This window comes from Notolepis coatsorum (genome assembly GCF_963971535.1).
Source record: "Notolepis coatsorum genome assembly, chromosome: 14".
NCBI lineage: Eukaryota > Metazoa > Chordata > Actinopteri > Aulopiformes > Paralepididae > Notolepis > Notolepis coatsorum.
Genome location: NC_140178.1, coordinates 58,940,206 through 58,959,378, shown reverse-complemented (window position 1 = coordinate 58,959,378; position 19,173 = coordinate 58,940,206). Strand labels below are relative to the sequence as shown.

The following is a 19,173-nucleotide window of genomic DNA, read 5'->3' as shown; positions in this document are numbered from 1 at the left end:
GAATGGTTGCTTCTGTTGTCATGTGTGAATGTGTGAGTGAATGACTGAATGTGAGGCATAAGTAAAGCGCTTTGGATAAAGAAAAAGCACTATATAAAATAATGCCGTCCACTTAGCTTTTTAACTCCTTTTTCCAAGCAAATCAATAACAGCATGGTCAGAAATTACATCAGATGTTTGGGTGAACATGGGCTGTTTCTGGCCTGAACCGTGTCCTCAATATTACATGATGTGATCTTATCTTATCCACAGGATTTTAACTGAATATTACATGATGGGGTCTTATCTTATCCACAGGATTTTAACTGAATATTACATGATGGGATATATCACATTCACACTCACCAAATTGTGAACTAACCTGTTAAAAGGGAATGCCGCCCATTTTAAGAATTCACATAATGTTCTTCTTACAGTTCAGTTTAAGAGTTGAGAGATAAAGACCAATCAAGGGGCGGCCTTAACGGTATGCGCCGTGCTCCATGGAATAACGAATATGGCACTTGACTTATTTTTTCATCCTACACTATAAGGGCGGCACAGTGGTTAGCACTGCTGGGTTGGAACCACAGCAGGGGGCTTTTCTCTGTGGAGTTTGTTTTTGCGTGGGTTTTCTCTGGGTACTCCGGTTTCCTTCCACACCATGAAGACATGCATGTTAGGCAGGGACTAGAGATGAAAACTAGCTCATTAGCTAATTCTGCAGGGTTCGCACAAGGTCCTTGAAGTGCTTAAAATGCTTGATTTTTGCCAAAAAAATGCAAGGCCTGGAATTCCTTGAAAACAGCAAATTTTTTAACAAGGTGCTTAGAAAGTCCTTGGAATTCAAATCAACCATTCACATTGAAAGTTTTGTTCATCCATGATAAAATTGTTCTGAATCAAGAAATAGCATTTTTTTAATCTAAAGTGTAACTAATTGTCGGAAATTGGGTTTAAGACATAAATATTGGAGGAGAAAAAATACATTTAAAAGTCAATTGGATCCTTTTAAATGGCCTTTTAAAATGAAAAATAGTGCTTGGAAAAGTACTTGAAAGTCATTGAATTTCATTTAGCAATGTCTGTGGGAACCCTGATTCTGGCACATTTACATTGATGTGGAAACTGAAGCATTGTCCCAAAAAAAAGAAAAGAAAATTAAACTACTCCCAAACAAGGTTTCGATTTCCGGGTTCCCACCTTGTTATTAACGTAAACCACAGCCCTGGGTTTTACTGCAAAACCGCCCGGACCCGCTGCGCTGATTGTGTGTATACTGTATATATCACGGCAAAACTCCCAACAGTAATGTCAGCTTGCACCAGCATATATCGCGCTAACATGTTTGGGTTGTTGGCTAAAGCATTAGCCATAAATGTTGTCATGTGGTTGTCACATCTTGTGTGAGGAGCAGCATGGCCCCTAGAACCCCCTACTCGGTGGGCAGCCCTTCCCATCAGGTGGACGGGGCCCCACATCAATGCCTACGGTAGGGGAAACACTGCTAACTTTCCTAATGTCTGTTTCCACCCATAGCTTCAGAGTGGTGTTCTGTGTCTGCACAGCAGTGTTGAGCTTTCTCCTGGTGTCCTTCTCTTCAACTGTGGCCATGAGCATTCTGGGTAAAGAATAGACTATCTCCATCTTGTTTGCACGTGTGCTTTGCATGTGGTGTGTTCAAAATGACCTTGTTGAATATGATGATGATGGCGATGGTGGAATTGTGGTGGCTATTATCTTTTATGAAGAAAGTGTTGCACTTTGTTATCTGATTTCCAAGAAAGTTGAAGCCGGGGTTATTTCCACTGAAATCAGATAACAACAAATCTATTATCATGTTCCTAGATGACGCTTTGAGATAATACTTAAGAGTTGAGAAAGAGAGAAGATTGTTGATTTTCTTTTTCTTTTTTAATTTATAAATATAATCTTTTATCCTCCTCGTATCTCCTATACAGTATATTGGGGGGGGGGGGGCTGTCTCTGGAAAAAAAAGAGAAAAGAATGTTTATAAAGTAATTCTCATTTATAAAAAAATTATTTTCATTATTTCCAAAAGGTTTATTTACAGCTTTACAGCTGTCTTAAACAACAGTGGCTCAGGAGGTAGAACGGTCGTCTGGTAGTTGGAAGGTTCCCGGTTTGATTCCTGCTCCTCCCAGGCAGCGTGTCGAAGTGTCCTTGAGCAACACCCGTAATTGCTCCCCATGTGCAGGTTGGCACCTTGCATGGTTGCCTCCGCCATCGGTGTGTGAATGTGTGAGTGAATGGGTGGATGTGAGGAACAAAATTGTAAAGCGTTTTGGATAAAAGTGCTAAATGCACCATTTACCTTTTAACATAATGACAATTAAGTTGTGAAAAAGATCTGTTGGGCCTGTGTAAAAGTGCTTACATTTCTTTCCCCAAAGCATCCAGGTGTATCTCTCCATACTATTTTTTTTGTGTTTGCTATGTGTGCTGCCAGGTGTGGTGTTTGCCAGTGTGAGTGCCGGCCTAGGAGAACTCTCCTTCCTTGCCCTCACCGTGTTCTTCAGAAGGTAAAACCGCTCTCTCCACTTCACAATACGCTCTGAGTTCAAGTGGGTAAAGTTGTGAGAACACAGTTGCAACGCGCCTTGAAGCCATCAAGGCTAACGATGTAGCTAGCTAGCTAGCAAATGTGAAATGCAAAGGCATTGGATTGGAAGGGGAAAAAACAGACTGTTAAAAGGAAAAACTCTACAACTGAAATTACAATGTAATTCCATCGCAATTTAAATCCCATGGATTTTTTTAAACGTCATCACGTCACAACTGAAATCGGAAGTTGTTGAAAATGTCCATTTAAGAACAGTGGGTTGTTCATATGGACTCTTCTCATGAACACAGTAAACACGACCCTGATTATTCATTTGCTAAAATCATGTTATTTTGTAGATCGTTTTTAGTTTTGGGATGTGTGGAAGATTATTAGATACAATTCAATTAGATTCAAATGTATTAGATTCAAATGTATTGTCATTGTACAGCACAAGTACAGTACAATGACAAGAAGTTGGCAAAGTAAAGTGCAATTGCAATATACTATGTACAAGTGATTAAACTGGAATATATATGAATTAGTATATATAATACTGAGTAATAATGCTAATCTGATGTATGTACATTGTTACAGTATTATGTAAAGTGATAGAAGTATACACTATTACTATGGTAGTAAGCCATACTGGCCAGTGGTATATATCTACGGTAAATATAAATATATAGATGGTATATACAGTATTATTGTACATGGCTAGGGTTATATGGGTAGACTATAGTTTGAGGTAGGTATCTATGGTTACAGTGTAAGTCAGTTGTAGACAGTGAACGCAGTATGTAGGTATAAATTGAGTATATTGAAATGAGATTATGGGCATAGTAAAAAGAATGTACATCTCCTTTTGTACCATATCAAGTAGAGTAAAGCAAACAAAACTATTTTATTATAAAGTTCATTAGCTGCCAATAACCCATAATCAAATCGCACACTCCTTTTTTTTTATATTCTTAATATATTTTAGTTTTTGAATTTCATAAAGGTACAAACATATATTGCAACACAAATAGAGAGACTGACGGACGAACAACAGACAGACAACAAAAAGAAAGAAAAATATATATATAATAATATAACATGGGAATTCACACAAATATAGACAGTATATTCTTTGAAGATCCAATACAACAACACTTCAACTCACAAAATAAATTGAGGCATTTAACACAATCTGCGCCGGAAACAAGTTAACTTGTTATTGCCCGCCATGCGTTCAGTGCCAGAAACGAGTAAACTTGTTTTTGGGATCATTATTTTGTTTATTCGCTATATCTATTCATCATTCATAGCTGCAGCCTCTGGTATAGCCTTCAGACCCTGTCTGAGCTAGCAGACGGTCAACACCGCCCTCTACTGCCAGCGCCCCGCTATGATGGCCATTTAAAAAAAATCTTTTTCCCCCTCCTTTTTCCTCCGATTTTCTCCCATCCCAATGTTAGTCGTTATGCCAATCCCCTTCCTGGTCGCTGCGCACTTACCCCCCACAGTCGGTCTGGGAGAGTGGAGGCTATCACGTGCTTCCTCCGACACACGTCTAGCCAATCAACAGCTTCTTTTCACCTGGCAGCGCGGACTCTCACTGAGAGGGTGTAGCGTGTGGAAGGATCACACTATCCCACTTAGATCCTATCCGCGCTTAGCAGGCGCCCCGACCGAACTGTAGGAGTCGCTGTTTACAACGACCCGGACCCGCCAGCTTCTCCCACCCTCTAATACTGCCAATTGTATTAGTGTGAACGGCCAGCCAAGCTGGTGACAACCCCGGAGCTGTGAGCTGGATTCGAACAGGCGAATCCAGCGTCTCCGGGGTTGGTGACGAACGCAATCTCCGCTACGCCACCGGACCGCCCCTACGATGGCCATTTCATGTATGCACGACGAGATATAATAATGATGATCTAGCGTTGATTTCAGGATGATTAGATAATCAGCCGAAAAATTACAACGTAATGACTGGATTACAGTAAAATGCCTTTTTCTCTTCTTTTTCCTGGAATTACTGAAAAGCACCCAAACCATACTCTATTCAAAACGGTATAAAACGGAAATGTACGGATGAAAAAACAATCTGTCTTGGGCATGTTGACTGGAAGCAACTCACTGAGACTCGACTGCGTTATTAGACCCATAGATCTAATATATCTACGGGTAAATAGCTCATGTACAGATACCGATATGCCTACTTTGTTTACTTGTTTGTAAACAAACAACAATGTCGCTCTATTGGTTGGACTCTTATTATTATTACTTGTATTATGCACATCGTTGCGGGCGAGACCCCCCGCATTTCACTGTATACCTGTATGCCGTGACAAATAAAACTCTTGTATCTTGTATCTTGATATATTTTAAGCACTCGCAAATGTCCCAGTCTAAAACTATATCCATTGAATAAAGACCTGGCGATGAAGGGGGATCAGCGCCCCCTGCTGCTGGCGGTCAATGTGTTAAAGGAGATATCAGGTTAGTATCACATCTATTGGGCAACAACCCACGTACACACAGCAGGCCTCAACATCTAGGGTGGGGGGGGGGGGGGTTTAGGGCTGTGAGATATGATGATATAAATCACGGGATAGGTATTTTCCTCTATCGTTTATGTCGCCATTATCAAAAAATAAAAACAAACTTTACATGAGAGGCAGAACAGGGAGAACTAAAAGATGGCGACTACATGGAAGGTAGTGTTAAAGGCACTGTTCAATGTCACTTCCAAGAGAATATATTAAGATGTTTGATCATGTCTCTTATCAAGAGATACAGCAATAATACAGGGAAAAGATGGCTTAAGCCATTGTAGAAGTTATAATTAAATTAGTTCTCTTTAACCCTTTCAGTGCCACGGACGACATATCTCCTTTTATTAGCCCCCCCACTGAGTGCCCACGATGACAAATATCGTTTTATTGTTTTATTAGCGATCTGAAATCCTATTTCATCAACCGAGTCTCCCGTTGGTACAGCAGCCCCTGTAGGAGCTCAGAATGGAAAAAAGTGCCCCCTATCGTCTATCCCTGTGTAACTGCAGGTCAGTCGCTTAGACTGACCTGGGATCTGTAGATATGTAGAGGCGGAGCCAGCTGGCTCCTTGTGCTGGCAAGAAGTCTGATCAACATGGAAGTCATCGCGGGACGGGAATCAGCCTGGAATATATATTCACAGCAGCCAATAATCAATCAATAAGCGTGATCTATATTTGGAATGGCGATCAGGAATTGGAATAATCTTTTTGGAGAACATCTGATCTGAGGTAAGGAATCTATTTGACCAGTCTTGGGATAATCAGAGTTGTATTCGCTGAGATCTCAGCGTTTGCCCTATGTGTGAGCGATCGCTGATGAGGAAATAAGAGAATCGATATAATAAATCTAGCGTTTATTTGAAAAAGATTCATAAATAGGCCGAAAAATGACAACGTTTGTGTATTCTAGAATATTCCAGTAAATGTCTTTTATCATGGAATCTTTATATTTTCCTTGAAAACGAGGGCTTTTCAAAATGCTATAAAACGAAAATGAACCGATAAAAAAAAATCCGCTTCGACAATGTTGACTGCAAACGAGTCATTGATAAAGCGACGGGCAGATTAGACACATAGCCATAATTTAAAACATAGATTAGGTGTTTTTAACGCTAACATTGAAGTGGATGGTGGCATTCAACGGGTAAATCAAGGTTAAGCAAGGGCTCTGAAAGTGTTAAGATAGTTTATGAATGGGCCCCATATTCTCATGAATCTATTAGTTGCCTTTGACTTGAAGAAGCATATTCTCTCCATTTGTACCATTGTAACCATCTCAATGAGCCACCTCTGAAAGCACAGAGGAAAAGGTGATTTCCAGTCTATTAAAATCATTTTCTTGCCAGCTCAGGGTCAGGTGGGGTGTCTTTTTCATAGACTTTGGAAAACCATTGAAATATACTAGATCCAAAATAGCTTATTAAACAAATGAGGTAATGCCATAGTTTAAATATTTGGGATGTTGTCTTTAAGTTAGCTTCTAATTTGGAGGTAACAAAAAGGTTTGAGTGTGTGAGGTCAAATTGTTCTCTTGATCGATTAAATGATGCAAACTTCTTTTCTACATATAAATCATGAATTGTTGAATGCCCCCTTTCCTCCCAGAGAGCAAACACCTTATATGTCTGAGACGGCGAGGAGGAGTGGTTTTGACATATAGAAATGTAAACCTCCGGCATATTATTAATGCCTTGTATCTGTCTCAGAATTGTCAGTGAGTTTTTTTGTTATGGCTGATGATTCTAATGTCTAACCATTTTGCCTCCCCTGGGAGTCCCCATTGCCAGTAAGACAATGCCCTGGCTTTGGTTGCCCAGTAGTAGTGCCTGAATACTGGAAGGCCTAAGCCTCCTTTATATGTGAGGCTCACCAGGTGGGCTTTGTAACCACAGACAAATGGCAAGATAAGGGAGTCCAAGTTCTTTAAAAAAAGATGCAGTGAGAAATCGCACACTCCTGATCCAGATTCAATTCGTTTGAATGAATTACATTTAATTGTATTTAATATTGGGAGCAGGAGTGCATGATTTCATTCTCTTAACATCACATGACATGACATGACCTGCATTTACCATTTGGCAGAGGCTTGTGCCTTGCAGTCTTACCATGGGGGTGTACCTTTTCTTTTTTTAGTATTGGTGGCCCAGTGGGAATCAAACCCCTAACCCTTGCTCTTAACCTGACCCACCGGATGGTGTGTTACACACAACCGTCTGGGAAGTCGTCCTTTTAAAAACAGTTTGGAATAGAGCCGGCACTTTAAATAAAATACTGGGCAAAAGTGTACAGTCGTCTGTAGTTCCTCAGAGGACAGTAGGACACTGATTGGTCTGAACCACTGTGGTTCAGGCACAAGCACATAACTTGAAGGCTGACAAGATGGATTCTCAGAAAGCCAGCTACCACGCAAGGTTACCTTGCTCTACTTGTAGGAGTCCATCTCATTCTTTCACACTCTCTCCCCATCTGTCCAATTTCTTTCTCCTCAAACCAATTATACATTTCTCAAATCAAACCTCTGTGTCTCTCTCTCTCTGTCTGTCTGTCCTCTGTCTCTCTCTCTCAGGGATGTGTTGCAGGGCTGGGGCTCAGGCACTGGGGGTGCAGGTGTGGCTGGTGCCTTCCTGTATGCAGGCCTCACTCAGGCCAGCCTGTCGCCCCGGGTCTCGCTGCTCATCATGCTATTCATCCCCGGTGTCATGGTGATCAGGTAAAAAACAGATGCAGACTTGATCGTGTTGTTGTAACCAGGTGTCAAGTCGTGTTGCGTGATACCATTTATAAAAGATAAATAAATACATAAAAAGATCATAATAGCTGTCAGTGTAGCGATACAATATAGTGGAGAGTTGTATCACAAATACAATCAGATTGATACCCCACATCTCTCTTTCAGCTATTTCTTCCTGCTGGCTTTCCCCCCATCCTTTCCCCAGTGGCGGTGCAGAGAGGGAGCGGGGTCGGCTCGCTCAGAAGACCGACAGCGGCTGATGGACAGCACTGATGAAGAGGAGGAGGAGGAGCATGGTGCCCGAGGTGGGGGTCTAACAATGGGGATCACTTGCAGAACTACAGTGATGGTGCTCGAGGTGGGGGTCTAACAATGGGGATCACTTGCATAACTACAGTGATGGTGCCCGAGGTGGGGGTCTAACAATGGGGATCACTTGCAGAACTACAGTGATGGTGCCCGAGGTGGGGGTCTAACAATGGGGATCACTTGCAGAACTACAATGATGGTGCCCGAGGTGGGGGTCTAACAATGGGGATCACTTGCAGAACTACAGTGATGGTGCCCGAGGTGGGGGTCTAACAATGGGGATCACTTGCAGAACTACAGTGATGGTGCCCGAGGTGGGGGTCTAACAATGGGGATCACTTGCAGAACTACAGTGATGGTGCCCGAGGTGGGGGTCTAACAATGGGGATCACTTGCAGAACTACAGTGATGGTGCCCGAGGTGGGGGTCTAACAATGGGGATCACTTGCAGAACTACAGTGATGGTGCCAGAGGTGGGGGTCTAACAATGGGGATCACTTGCAGAACTACAGTGAACCACTTGGCGGTTGATATCCCGATTCAAGGGGCGTGGCATGTTTTGCCGAGGGCGTTGTGGTACTGGCCATCCAGAAATGAGGGTAGAAAGCCAGGTCGCTGGGGAGCTCCCGTAGCTCACCGCGTATCTCGGCGCTATTTCGGCGTCGGGGACAACCGTGCTCGTCACGGATCTGGGGTACACGAGTTCGACTCCCGGACTCGCCGTATTTTCTCAGAGTGTCTTCCCCTGATCTATATCCCATTCAACCTGTTTCTGTCGGCCATGCTTGACCAGAAAAAGCGATAAACGCTAAAAAATGAAGTTAAAAAAAAGGTCGCTGAGTTTCTAACAGCCGTTTTAAACGCAAATGTGTGAATGCCAAGAAGCTTTGTGTGATTGGGGATAATTATGAACTTAAACACTTGCACTTAACACATTGGGTGCCAATAACGTCATACGACGGGTTCAGAGTTCATGCGAATAGTGCCAGATCACGGCGTACAACGTTATTCTGATCATATTTCATATTTTCGCCATGGTATTCATATTTCACTCACGGAGCCTTGTCGGATGCTGTGTGAGCCAGCACAACTCTGCAACGCTTCAATACTGCCACCTGGTGGCTGATCGGCGAGTTGCAACCGGAAGTGGATCTCTTGTGATCCCGGTGCGTCTCCCTATTCCGTCCGGCCACTCGTATATGGTCGCGGGACTCAATACACACACCGTGGATATGGATCCTTGCCATAACTCAATAATCTACATGATTTGGGCGTGTATTCTTATTATACAAACCGGAAATAGATCGCCTCGATCCCCATCACATAACTGGGATCTGTTTGCTCCAGTATCATCGCCCAACGCTAAGAGGAGGATGCAGTGAGTTTCAGCGTGAGTGATTATTATTATCGATACAAACTGCTCTGATCAATATATCACCCATACTACATAAATCATTTAACGTCGATCACGGAATTATAAACGACCCCCCCCCCCCCCTCCGTTCACCCGCGCATGATCAGTCATAACGTTTAGGACAATGTACAGTTGAAATTTTTAATATAGCGTGCATTGGTATCAAACGGCATTTAATTTAATCTAATATATGCATTTATGTCTATATCTCACGTTCTAGGAAATACTGCAGAAAACGATAAAAACATATTTATACTCTAGACGGTATTTTCGTATTAATGTGTGAATGAAAAAGTAAAACGTTCCTACATCCTGAACGATAGATAATCGATGTTGAATGGGCCATAGTAATGTCAATTTAGCAATACAATTTAAAAAGTTATAGCCCTGCAAAGAAGGTAAACATCTCCATAGACTTACAGTGCTGGCAGTGATCAAACATTGATGGATATAAGCGTGGCAGAGAAAGTGTTAAACAGGCACTTCAAGAAAAAACATATAATTTGGGCTGTGGGGGTGCTTAATGTCTGAAGGAGTTGACTGAAGGCTTCTTGTCCTCTGCGAAAGCATGCAATTGGTCCACTGATGGATACATCTTGATATTTGTCTAGTGTGTGAAATCCTCTTTCAGTGCCTCTGTGCCCGTTTTCTTAGGCAGTTAGCCTCGCTGGTATGCGCGCCATTAGCGCTAGGCCTCTTTGCTTTCGGAAAGAATGATTAAAGAATATATATATATGGCTCCTTTCGATCGATTATTCGACTAGTCGAGGTCAGCCCTAATGTGAACAATGCCGTTCACAACACAGCCGCTTGTCTTACTTGTTTGCACGGTTGGAAACTACCGTACTTTTGTTTTCGCACTATAAGCCGCACATGACTATAAGCCGCAGCAGCTAAATTGAATGATGTGTACATATATAAGCCGCACTGGACTATAAGCCGCAGGTGTTTTAATGTTTAATTACCATATGTAAGGGTTCGTGCACAGAGGGGATTGTCACAATACTGTCGGACAAATAACAAGAATTAACTCATTTACAAGTTGTATTAAGTTTAGCAAATAAGGGAACAGATAAATAACATTTCAATGCAGTAAAAAAATCAATATTTTAGGGTTTGGTCCACATATAAGCCGCACCGTTATATAAGCCGCAGGGTCGAAAAATGGGGAAAAAAGCTGCGGCTTATAGTCCGAAAAGTACGGTAGTATACAGAGTATACCCTTACTTTCATTTATACAAGCATTATTACATATGGCCTATTGTTTTGAATTAAAGCTGAATTTTCTGATAACCAGGGGTCATCTCCATTTCTTAGTATAGTTTTATAAAAGAAAATATTTAACCGTGATCACTCAGATTATATAGAACCACGGATGTCTTAGTCAGACATACAGGTTTTATTTTTGGCAGTGATGTGATTATGTGATGTGATCATGTGATGTGTCGTGTGATCACGCAACGTATTCTCGCTCGTTATCGAATAAGCACACAGGCCATGTTCTCTTCCCCCATGAATGTAGCAGAAGACGGGCCACCAGGACCGCTCACCTTCCCAGAGAAACTGCACGCCATCAGAGTGAGTGAGCAGTTAGAACTGGAGCTGCTACTAACAATTGTTTAAGTCATCAATTCATCCAATGATAATTTCATTGATTAATCTGCGCAACTAAATGATAAGATTTTCACCCCCCCCCCCCCCCCATATGGTGCCATATATGCCATATGGTTCCATTCCAGAATGTCAATTGATTATGACACGTTGCATCTACTGTTTTATATCTATGGTGTGGGTCCTTACCTCTTAGATTCGCAAAGGCAACAATAACACAGATGGTTAATCAGGTGTGCAAAATACTTTGGATAACCTGTGGTTCCTTCTGGCTTCGACAGGGGCTGCTGAAATTTGTGGTCCCGTTGGGTTTAGTCTACTACGCCGAGTACTTCATCAACCAGGGTCTGGTGAGTTGACCTCTGTCGCCACCTGGCAGCAGCTTTGTCTTACTGCACAATTGTTGTGCTCAGCACACAGTACACCAGGGCTATTCAACTGGCGGCCCGCGGGCCAGATCCGGCCCGCGGAATGATTCTGACCGGCCCGCCAAAGATTACATGATAATAAAAAAAATATATTTTTTTTTACTTTTTTTTTTTCATGTCAACGTTAACACGCACAATTGAGCCAAAAGTCACTCAATTAATGACAGATTTCATTGATAAATTGAGGGAAAACTTTGCAAGTTGATTTGATGAATTTGACATGTCCAGATAATTGATGCATTTTGTGAGCAACCCATTTGCCAATGTAGCTGCTATTTCCACAAAAGGACAAGAGTTCCTTGCATCACTTCACATTGATGAAGGTCTCCTGCAACTTGAAATAATTGACATGCAAGCATCATCTGCTCTGAAGCAGGCACTTGAGAATGAATCCACCACAACATTTTGGATAAAGTGTATTCATGTCAAGACATTCCCCAAAATAAAAACGCTGGCAATATCTGTGCTAACAATGTTTGGCTCAACATACACCTGTGAATCCAGTTTCTCTCACATGAATGCCATTAAAACAAGCAACCATGCCTCCTTGACAAATGAGCATTTGCATCACTGTTTGCGGGTAGCCCTCACTTCCTATGAACCCTCTTTCTCTGCCATTGCCCAGTCAAAGAAGTGCAATCGCTCTCATTAGATGTGTGTATGTAGGCTAGGCCTGTCTGCCCCCCACCCCCCTGATGTTTGAGAGTTAAGAGTCGACAATAAGTGCTAATAAGATGCTGTGATTTGCTGTTGTTGCACAGACATGAAGCACTTTTTCATAAGCTCAGCTGCACTATAAATGTGTTTTTTTGTTCAAGTGTTGATGTTAGAATGTTCATATGCACATCATGCACTTGTTTGTTTTTTATTTTATTTTTATATTGAAATGTTGAAGAGGAGATGTTGCAGTTGTTGCACATAAATGAAGCACTTTTTATGAAAAGTATACTACTTTTGCAATGTAGTTAAAGGGGATCTTATAAATGGCATTTTTCAGTGTTTAGCATTGTTTCCTAGCTATGTGGACTTATATTAATTTGATCTATGTCTCTAATTCTCATATTGGCGCATTCTTCCAATTCTCCTCTCACAATATTCACCCTCACTGAACTGAGTCATCTGAAAATGTGCTGATTTGTGATGTCAGAGAGACACTGCTGCATGATAATCAGCTGAGTTTCCACACAGTTCCCACAGTGGTTGGAGCCCAGGCTCAAAACGTGTTTTTGAGTACTTGATTAGAAATACAAAACAATGGATTAAAAAAAAACATATTACAGAGGTGTTCCATAAACCCACAGGAATTGTGTAAAAGTGCCCAAATAGTGAAAGAAATAGTAAAATAGTTCCCCTTTAAATAAAAGTTGTGAAAATGTGGTTGCGTGTTGTGTCAAGTGTACATATATTCATAGCACAGGGAGGCGCCGTGGCAGTCCGGCCCCTGGCCCCTTGGGTTTCTGACAATGTGGCCCCCTGAACAATTTAGTTGAATAGCCCTGCAGTACACCAATATCTCCTCTTTAGTTACCTTTATCTCTTTTTGGAAGTACTGCTACTACAGCTGAGGTTTGGCACAGTGTGGTAAACGAAGATATGTACACTTATTGGCATTGATGCACTGATACCTATACTGGCCAATGCCAGGTTAAAATAGGGTATGGGCATTGGGAGAATTTCTCCAATACTTCAACCAAAGCAAAGCTACTTTATTGTCTGCATATTTGACACATAAAGATGTCTCTACTGGTGAGAAATGCATTGTCACAAACCAGTAAGTCTGTACTGGTCAGAAAAAGTCATGGATCAGAGTCTATACTCCTTGCCCCCTGGGCCCTGATACCCCGCTGCCTACAGCCTGCTTAAAGGACCACACCATCTTTTTGAATGACTTCCTCCAAGTCATTATTCACAAAGGACCATACCAGTCTTTTTCTTGTCTTGATGCAAAAGTCAACTCTTATTTTTTCATAATCTTTTACCACTACTGAAAACGTTATTTTGCACTGATTCACCCCTGCCATATCTTACATTATACTAGCCCCTTTCGTGACTGATTCACGCCAACAAGGTTTGGCCATGTGAATCCACAGTCACTTGCTCCTCAATAGTAAACCAAGCAATGTTGACCATGAAGGACTGGTTCTGGCCGAACCGTTCATTATACAAGTATCACAGAGAAATTTCAAAGGTACTCACAGTTGCACAAGGGTTTCGGACAAAAATACGGGATGGTTTGAAAGCTCGGCGTTGCTAATAAACATTTTAAATAACTTTTATAAACGTGTAAACATCAGAGTTCAGTGTTGCATCAAAATGGCTTATTCTCTTCTTCCGCTTTGTGACATGCCGGAGCGCTGTGATTGCTGGGCGCACCAGGCATGTCAAAGCAGAAGAAGAGAAGAAGCCATTTTGATGCAACGCTGACCTCTGTGATGTTTAGACGTTTATAAAAAAATATTTAAAATGTTTATTAGCAACGCCGAGCTTTCAAACCATCCCGTATTTTTGTCCGAAACCCTCATGCAACTGTGAGTACCTTTGAAATTTCTCTGATACTTTTATAATGAACGGTTCGGCCAGAACCAGTCCTTCATGGTCAACATTGCTTGGTTTACTATTGAGGAGCAAGTGACTGTGGATTCACATGGCCAAACCTTGTTGGCGTGCATCACAGTCACGAAAGGGGCTAACATTATACCTGAACATGTGTCTTGAACACCACGTAAACCCACGAAAGTCATCACATCTGACTTAAAATACCATGCTAACATCTGAAGTGCATTTATTTTCCTGAAATGTTCTTGGTATTTTACCCTGAATATTTGCCCTATTGTGCCTTAATACAGTGTCTAAAAAGTAAATTACACAAGTGACATGTATGTCAATTATCATGACATTCTTCTATTATGTGGTGTTCAACACTCGGATACACTGGAAGCCTATATTACTGGTGAACTGGCAGAAAATAACTACCAAATACTTCAGCAACAGTACAAGATTATGAAAGAAGAAGGGCGTGGGCCCCTGATTCGGGGTTTCTGTGAGTCGGAGTGTCAAAGAGGCATGATGCTCTGGGTCGCTGGGGCTCCGGTTTCGGGGCCTTCACGGGTTGGGGACCTTGGTGGTCGGTGCTGGAGATGATGGGTGCTCAGGTGGTCTAATATGATTGAAGGTCTTGTCATTGTCGTTATTGTTGTTATTATTTGTTATTGCTATTGTGTCCATTGATGTCTTGTTTGCTGGTGTTGTTACTGTATTGTGTTGTCTTGATTCATGTTGTTAAAAAAAGGAAAATAAAAAAAATTTGATCCAAAAGAAAAGAAGAAGGGCGCTTGGATTTTTGTATCCAGGAAAGAATGACTTGGAATCCACATGTCAAGAAAACTGGCCTGGTCCTTTAAACGAACATGCCAACATTGTGGGAAATGTGCTTACCATCTTCTCCGGAGTCAAACAAGAAGATAGATACCAATTTCCTCTTTGTGTGTTCAGTGGAAAGCTATCGGGCCGCAAGTTACCCTAGCTTAGCACAAATGAATGGACGCAGATAAGGTCCAGCTAGCCTAGCTGTTGGCCAAAAACACCCCAGAGTTTTAAGCTAGGCTAGTGGTCCATATCAAATTCCATCCATTTGTGTTAAGCTAGCTAGCTAGCTAGGCTAGCTTGCAGCCGGATAGCTTTCTACTGAACACACAGAGAGCAAATTGGTATGTTATATTCTTGTCTGACTCTGGGGAAGACGGTAAGCGCATTTCCCATAATGTTGGCGTGTTCCTTATAAAATGTGCTGTAATAAGTCTTATATGGTGATGATGATGTGAAACTGAAAGTAAAAGTACTTTTCTTTCCCCTCCCAGCTGGAGCTCCTGTATTTCCCCAACTCCTTCCTATCGCACACAGAGCAGTATCGCTGGTTAGTAGGACACTCATTAAAATGTTATTGTACAGGAATGATTTAATATTGATGAAAAGGTTATGACCATGTAGAAAAAAAATATCTGTGTGTGTGTGTGTCCAGGTACCAGTTGGTGTACCAGTTTGGTGTGCTGATATCTCGTTCCTCACTGTGCTGTTTTACTATCAGGAGACTGTGGGCTCTCTGTCTGCTACAGGTAAGGCAAACAGGATTTAAATCAAGTCCAAATTGTCCTATACTTCACTATTACAGTACGTCACTTTTGTGTAAACAAAACACTAGGGATGGTTAAAAATATATGGAAATTCAATACCTCGCAAATACAAAAACATGTGATGACTCTAAATTGACCTTTAGTCATTTAGCTGATGCCTTTATTCAAAATGACTTTGTGTACAACAAGGTCAGCAAGGGATACACTCCCAGCGATCACCAATAAGTGGTATTGTTCATCTAACACAGTGCTAAACTCAAGCGCTTCACTCAGACTGCACACAAAAAGTACGCTTTCCCTCGCCCATTACACACTTTGTACAGCGGAGGGCACAATCACCATTTTGTATGCACTGAATTTGCTTGATGTCAACTCCTTCTGAAAAATGCTTTCATATTGTGGTTGTATCCAATCATACTGCTCCACGAGCCTGTGTTGTGTATGGAGTGGTACTGTGTGACACATAGTCCCATCCCTACCAAACACACATCGCTGGCAAATGATCTCAAAAGAGATTGTAGATATACTTTTAAGGTAGACAAATGTACATCTCATATCATTATTGTCCAATTACCCCACACTAGTTGATGGTCCTGTAGCGGCTCGGGTCGCTACTCTGTTTCAGTGGGGAAAAGTGATCTTGCATCATTAGCTTCTTGACCTCCTTCTGACTTCACTAATCTTGCCCTCTCTCTCATCCTGTCCCCTGTCATCCATCCTCTCTCTCCTTCTACCCTCTTATCTTTCCCTCCCTCTTTCTATCTTCTGCCACCCGGCCCCCCACCACACTTCTTAACTCTCGGTCTCTCTCTCATCTTTCCATTTTCTGCCCCCCCCTCACCCCTCTTAACTAACTATCTCTCTTCCCTTCTACCCTCTTTTATCCCTCCCTCCCCACCCCTCTTAACTCTCTCTCTCTCTCTCAGTGTGTGAATGCAGTACTGCTGCTATTGTCCGTATACTACCAGTTCCTTCCCAGTGTCTGGCTGGTGTTCGCCATTGTGGGCTACGAGGGCCTGCTGGGAGGAGCCGCCTACGTCAACACCTTCTACTACATCAGCAAAGAGGTCAGTCTATCTGGCCGGCGATTTGGTTTCTCAGTTAGGAAAGTGTCAGTATGCAGTATTTGGGGAGGAGTGCTAAATTGATTTCCAAGTCAAGTGGGATTTTTAATATGAAGGGAGTGTCCATTTAAGTGTCTACTAGGTTGCATTTTTCTGGTATTCTACAGAATTAACTTCTCAGTGTTCAAGGCTGCATTCACTTTAGATCTGTTTGCCCATTTATTTGAATGGGGGTACTGCATTTTGGCTCTAGCAGTGGTTACCGTATGGCTTGCTGTAATGCGACCCCTCCCCTGGCTGTGGCGGCCAATCACGTAAGCTGGCGATTAGAGTGGAAGACGCCTACGAGAAAAATAACCTTTTTAATATTCATTGTGAATCTGTTATTGTGAGGGGTTGGGTTATTGTATCTGTGTCTCTAAAATGTTTAATGTTACAGCTGTCTTAAAATGTATATTGATTGTGTGAATAAACTAGAGGTCTTGGATATTCAATACCAATGCTATTTCACGATCATATAGGCCTGTGTAGCTACTGAATATGCTAACTGTTAGCTGACAGCAAATTGTAATAAGAGAACATGAAACAAGTGTGTTATCGACAAGAGCATACATGTGGTTAAGGTGGTGTGTGCTGAAAATGAACAATTAACTATCTCAAAACGTGGCGTTAGCGATAGCAGGTCTAATGTGATGTTGGGGGGGGGGGGGTTGAAGCTCACAGCATGACGTCCCACAAATGCCCCATGTAGTATCATGCCCACACAAACGCGCTGCATCCGTCAGATCTCAAGTGAATGCTAGTATATTTATCTAAGCTAGTATTTTTCAAATGTGTAGGAAATTGTTGGAAGTAAAAGCTTTCTCAAACTGTGTTTGTGTGTGTCCCTCCAGACAGGAGACAGAGAGAGGGAGTTCTCCATGGCGGCTGCCAGTGTGGGAGACAGCCTAGGGATTGCTCTATCGGGCCTCACCGCTTTCCCCATCCACAAATACTTCTGCTCCTTATGACACAGCCAAGCTATGGCTCTACTGAGTAACGCTATATAATATAATATTTCTATAGTACAAAGTGAAATCTGAGAAAATTATAAAATTATTAACATCTTTCCACAGTTCATTATGTAAAATTACAAGACCAAAACAAATGGGAGAAAGCTTCAGGATGTCATTCATAGAAAGAGCTATTTACATCTATGTCACTCTTTCATCTATGTCAACGCGTCTTTGAGCATTTGGGAAAAACACTATATAAATCCGATGTATTATTATTATTATTACTTTTGTAAGAAATGTTTCACTTGATAAAATCTATATGGATCAACTTAAATGAAACGTCTTTTACCTTATTTGTTAGAAGAAACGTTTGTGGTAAGGACCACTACTTGATTCCAGTCAATATTACTAACAAACTTACTCCAATAAAATCTTGCTGTAGGCATAGTGACCAATGACCATGTTGTCCTGAATTGGGTCAGGGGGCAACACTGACATGGGCAGAGAATGGTCAACATTCCTAAATAACATGTATAAACCAGATGGAATGGCATCAAAAACGATATACAATTATTTTTAAAACGTACTACAATTATACTATATTATTATTGGTATGTTATACCTGGTGAGAAATTCTGAGGGGATCATCCCTATATTCCCCGGGTCCTATGTTCCCCAATTGATTGATTAATTTATTGAAAATTATATAAATTTTTATTATTTTATTAATTATTAATGTCCGCCTTGTTTCGAACTGGTTAAGCTTAGGCCCTCTTTCGAAGTTGGTTAAGGTTAGAGATTGGAATCAGGGCTGGTGGTCTAAAATTTTCAATCAATCAATCGGGGAACATAGGACCCGGGGAACATAGACATGCTCCCATTCTGAGTAGTTGTACAGTAACCCTTCTTAACCTGTTAAACTGCAGCCTTATTTTCAGAGAATCTGCCTAAAATTACATGCCCAAGTAAATGGAAGATTGCTCCACTTCTACAAGGTCAATTTGCATGTTCTTGGTATTTAGGAACATCTATGGAACTCAGGGAATGTATTCCCAGTGTCGGAAATATTGTGTCTGTTACTATGCTTGAGTAAATTGTGATGAAACAAACAGGAGAATATAAATTATAATTTTTCTTTGCATCTTTGACGGTGAATAACACCATGCTAACATTGAGTTTGGAGGAATTTCGCTCACTGAGCTTATTCAGCACCTTATTGTAGATACAGTACTGAATTTTGCCATCCAGACACATGCTATTTGAATTATAATGCATATAATATACAATATCAGGCCTATAAATTACCTTATTATGGCCACATCATACATCTATGGATTAGGGCCAAATCCCCTTTCCAATGGCAGTGTTAAAGCTGGATTTAGTCATTTCCTCATGTGACTACTCACC

The 19,173-nt window shown here is 41.5% G+C and overlaps 1 protein-coding gene across 1 annotated transcript in view; it reads left to right on the top strand.

Moving 5' to 3' along the window:
- cln3 (CLN3 lysosomal/endosomal transmembrane protein, battenin) overlaps window positions 1-18,094 on the top strand; it is a 45,758-nt gene extending 27,664 nt beyond the window's left edge. The window contains exons 6-15 of the mRNA XM_084329335.1: window positions 1,519-1,604; window positions 2,450-2,522; window positions 7,651-7,794; window positions 7,981-8,120; window positions 11,061-11,116; window positions 11,431-11,499; window positions 15,435-15,490; window positions 15,596-15,689; window positions 16,634-16,774; window positions 17,665-18,094. Coding sequence (XP_084185461.1) covers window positions 1,519-1,604; window positions 2,450-2,522; window positions 7,651-7,794; window positions 7,981-8,120; window positions 11,061-11,116; window positions 11,431-11,499; window positions 15,435-15,490; window positions 15,596-15,689; window positions 16,634-16,774; window positions 17,665-17,781 — 976 coding nt within the window. The 3' untranslated portion in view covers window positions 17,782-18,094. The remainder of the gene's footprint in view (window positions 1-1,518; window positions 1,605-2,449; window positions 2,523-7,650; window positions 7,795-7,980; window positions 8,121-11,060; window positions 11,117-11,430; window positions 11,500-15,434; window positions 15,491-15,595; window positions 15,690-16,633; window positions 16,775-17,664) is intronic.
- The last annotated feature ends 1,079 nt before the right edge of the window (window positions 18,095-19,173 follow it).